Source organism: Cebus imitator, unplaced genomic scaffold (genome assembly GCF_001604975.1).
Source record: "Cebus imitator isolate Cc_AM_T3 unplaced genomic scaffold, Cebus_imitator-1.0 Scaffold30, whole genome shotgun sequence".
In the NCBI taxonomy this organism is placed as follows: Eukaryota; Metazoa; Chordata; class Mammalia; order Primates; family Cebidae; genus Cebus; species Cebus imitator.
In genome coordinates, this window is record NW_016107345.1 from 3196145 (window position 1) to 3200006 (window position 3862).

At 51.3% G+C, this 3862-nt stretch overlaps 1 protein-coding gene across 1 annotated transcript in view; it reads left to right on the plus strand.

The window, feature by feature from the left end:
* The first annotated feature begins 261 nt into the window (after positions 1 to 261).
* ATP1B3 (ATPase Na+/K+ transporting subunit beta 3) overlaps positions 262 to 3862 on the plus strand; it is a 50802-nt gene continuing 47201 nt past the window's right edge. Inside the window, exon 1 of the mRNA XM_017523748.2 lies at positions 262 to 996. Coding sequence (XP_017379237.1) covers positions 888 to 996 — 109 coding nt within the window. The 5' untranslated portion in view covers positions 262 to 887. The remainder of the gene's footprint in view (positions 997 to 3862) is intronic.

The following is a 3862-nucleotide window of genomic DNA, read 5'->3' on the forward strand; positions in this document are numbered from 1 at the left end:
GAGTTTTCGGTTGCCGGGAGCCTTGGGAAAGCACGTATATAGATTTCATTGACAAAGTCAACTGAATCCGGAGAAAAATACTCCATTCACTGGCTTATTTAGAATGGAATTCCCATTGATCCGAGGCTCCGGGTTGAATCCTTAAAACAGGCCAAGCGAAGATGTTCTCGGAACAGCAGTGCACGGTGTACACTGTGGGAGCCCCGCGCGATCCCCCGCAGAGCGTCCTGTAGGAACGGCACAGAGCCCAGAGAGCGCCTGGGGACACCGGGGAGGCAGGTCCGGGAGGGGACGGTTAAGTTCCCCCAAAGAGGACGCCGCGGGCAGACTGGAGTCATTTCCGTGCTCTCCGCGCCTGCCCGCCGCGGGTAGCATCTCCTCAGCGCCCCGGCGCCCGGGAACGCTCGGGAAACCCAGTCCTCCTCCTGAGCAACCTGCGGCGCGGGGACGCCCGCCTTTTGCTATTATTACAAATTTGCGTGCGACTAAACCTTCAGATTTTTAGACGCACTTCTCGCTTCCTCTAACCCGGGCTGAGGGAGCCCCCGAGGCTACTGCGGGGCGGGGCCGGGCCGGGGCTGGGCGGTGCAACCTCGCCGCCTCAGGCAGCGCCCCGACCGCGAGCGGGAGGCGGTGGCGGCGCTGGCAGAGCAGCGCGGGGATTGGTTGCGACCGGCTGAGACGTCAGGCTGCCGCGGCCCAAACGGCCGCCCGGCGCGGCGCGGCGCAGTCGGCTTGAGTACTCCCTGTAACGAGGAGGTGTTCTCGGCTGTCCCACCCTCCCCTGCCGTCGCCGGGCTGCGCCGCCGGAGCAGGGACGCGCCTCCGCTGCCCTCGCCGCCTCCATCCTCGCGGCCGCCGCTCCCCCAGCCGTCCGCGCGCACACCATGACGAAGAACGAGAAGAAGTCCCTCAACCAGTTCCTGGCCGAGTGGAAGCTCTTCATCTACAACCCGACCACCGGAGAGTTCCTGGGGCGCACCGCCAAGAGCTGGGGTGAGCGGGCGGCAGCTGGGCGTCCGGGGCCGGCCATGGTCCGGGGGGTGCCGGGCGGGGTCGGGTGGGAACGGAAAGGCGGGAGGCGGCCCCCCGCGCCGGGGCCCCAGACCGTCCAACCCTAACCCGGGCAGCAGCGGTGCAGCGCGGCCCCATTCATTGCTCGCCGGGCCAGCGGGACTGGCCACCGCTCGCTCCCGAGGCAGCGCGGCCCGCCGCGCCGGTTCCTCCCTCCTAGCCCGGAGTGGGGCGCACGTGCTGCCCGGGCCTCCCGCCCGGCGCGGCGCCGGAAGCCGGGGACCCCTGCCTGGGGCCCGGCCCTGAACGTTCGGTAGCCAAGCTCCCCGGCCTCCTTTGTACGGAGCGCTCCGGCCGGAGAGGCCCTGGCGAAGGCGCCCGGCCCGCTGACTGGTTCGTAGAAGCCAGACCCTGCCCCACTGCAGGGGAGAGGAAATTTCCACTCCCGCCGCTATCTTGTGACTCGTCCACGCTGCCACCCCGACCGGTCGGAAGAGTGAGGCTGAGTGTTAAGTGTGGGTGTGGGTTGCTTAAATGTGTAGCGGTGAGTTAATCACAGAAGTACATTGTACAAGAAAATGCACTTGAATTTGGACTGTGAAAAGGCCCTTAGAAACGCTGGTTCCTCCCGGATTCCTTTTTAATTAGAGAGGTTTTCTTCCTTACAAATTTGCTTCTTTGGCGAAAGTAAATCCTGTCTGAAAAACACAGTTTTTTTTTCCTGTGCCTTCAAAACAGGAGAGTGATGGTTGTATGTTAGCAGCTTTTTTTTTTTTTTTTTCTATGCGTGAGCTCTTTGTTTTAAAATATTTAAACCATCTACCAGGTAGAGTTGCTTTAGGATGCCTTTTTTTTTTTCTTTCCTAAAATTGTATGTCAATCTCTGAATACAGGCTAGAGCTTCCTCCCCCCCTCCTTATACTAAAGTAAACTAATTTTACCTTTTTAAATCCTTTTGAAACATACTTTGTTAGTGGGTCTTGAAAGACCATTTCTTTCTGACTGGGAGTCAATCTCGAGAGCTTAGAACTATTTGGGCACAACATTTTTAGGAGAAGCATGGAGAAATTAGCTAGGGCTCGGAAAATACACTGTTGCTGCGGACTGGAATGGACTCCTTCAGGGTGAAAAGGCGACTTGAAGTCTTATCACAAGCCGAAAGGGGCCTTGGAGGATTTTTAGCCCAGCCCCCACCTTAGGGATGAGAAAAATGAGACCCAGAGAGGTTATGATTTTTGCCTTGTGTAAAATTACATATTCCACAAAGCCAGGAAAAGAACCCAGTTCTCCTTTAATCCTAGTCCAGCGGTTGTATTATTTTACAGATGCCTTGCCTAACTGCATGGTAATCACTCATGATTTTTATTTAAATTGCTGTCTTCTTTTGGGAATCCACTAGTGTGATGAAGAAATAAATCTTGCATCCAGACTTACATGAGAATAAAAGATAAACAATTAAAAAGCTTAATTGCTTGTTTCTAGAGTGTACTGAGTTTTTGCTGAAGACATTTTTGAGTGGTGGAGAGGGATTAATTTTGATAGGCTACCTTCCTCCTTTTCTCCCTTCTCCATTTCCAGAACGGAATAATTCCACTTTGTGTTAAAATGACATTGCTCGCTGCAGATAGTGCTCTTCAACCTTTGTATTATATGACCTAGGACAGAGATTTGATTTTATTGGGTTTATGCATTTAAATAGATAACGTGCACAAATAAGTATAGGGCAATGTATCAGGGCTGTAAAAGTAGTAGGAGTGAAGTTGGAATTCATTTTGGAAGGATTAAGCCAATCCTCTTAAAATCAATAAGTACTACTCTTATCAGTGAATAGTAAATTTCTTGTTTATCGTGATAATAGTAAGACAATGAAGAATGGCATAAATAGGTGAAAATTAACCATAATCCTGTCCCAGCGTAAGGGTATCCCTCTAAGGATAGGTGAGGGAGTTGTGAGAGGAGGCGGAAAGCCATATTCAGCTTGCCAGGCTGTGTACCCTAGAGCATGGTTGGGTCTGCCTGGAGCACCTTCTAGTTCTTGCAAAGGCAAGATCAGTTTGGAGAGCTCTGTGCCTCTGGGGCACAGAGAGGTCTGCCAGGAGAGGTGCCTTTTTCTAATTCTCTTGAAGGAACTGTATGGGCTAGCTGCTGGATCTCATCATACCTCAGAGATACTATTCACATTCTGGTATATATCTTACTGAATTGTGTAAGATTTGCTTTTTTTAAAACAAAAAGATTATAGTGTTGTTTTACAATCTGAGTATGTTGTGGGCATCTTTCCATGTTAATAAAGATCTTTTTTTTTTAGAGACAGGTCTCTATATAGTCACCCTTTTCACATACATTTTCACAAATTTATTTCTTTGGTAGATAGTTGTACTGATGGGATTTCCAGGCCATTCATATGTACTTTTTACATTTTGAAAATGTGTTTTTGTATGCCTTCCAGGAAGTTTCTAACAGTTTCTACTCCCAACAGTGTATAGTGGTGTCTCATACCTTCATCAGCACTGAGGCTATTTTTACCTGTGATATCCCTTTTAAAATCTTACATTTGGGCTGGGCACGGTGGCTCATGCCTGTAATCCCAGCACTTTCAGAGGCCGAGGCGGGCGGATCATGAGGTCAGGAGATCGAGACCATCCTGGGCAACATGGTGAAACCCCGTCTCTACTAAAAATACAAAAATTAGCTGGGCGTGGTGGCACATGCCTGAATCTCAGCTACTTGGGGGACTGAGGCTGAGGCAGGAGAATCACCTGAGCCAGGGAGTTGGAGGTTGCAGTGAGGTGAGATCACGCCATTGTACTCCAGCCTGGCAACAGAGTGAGACTCTATCTTAAAAAAA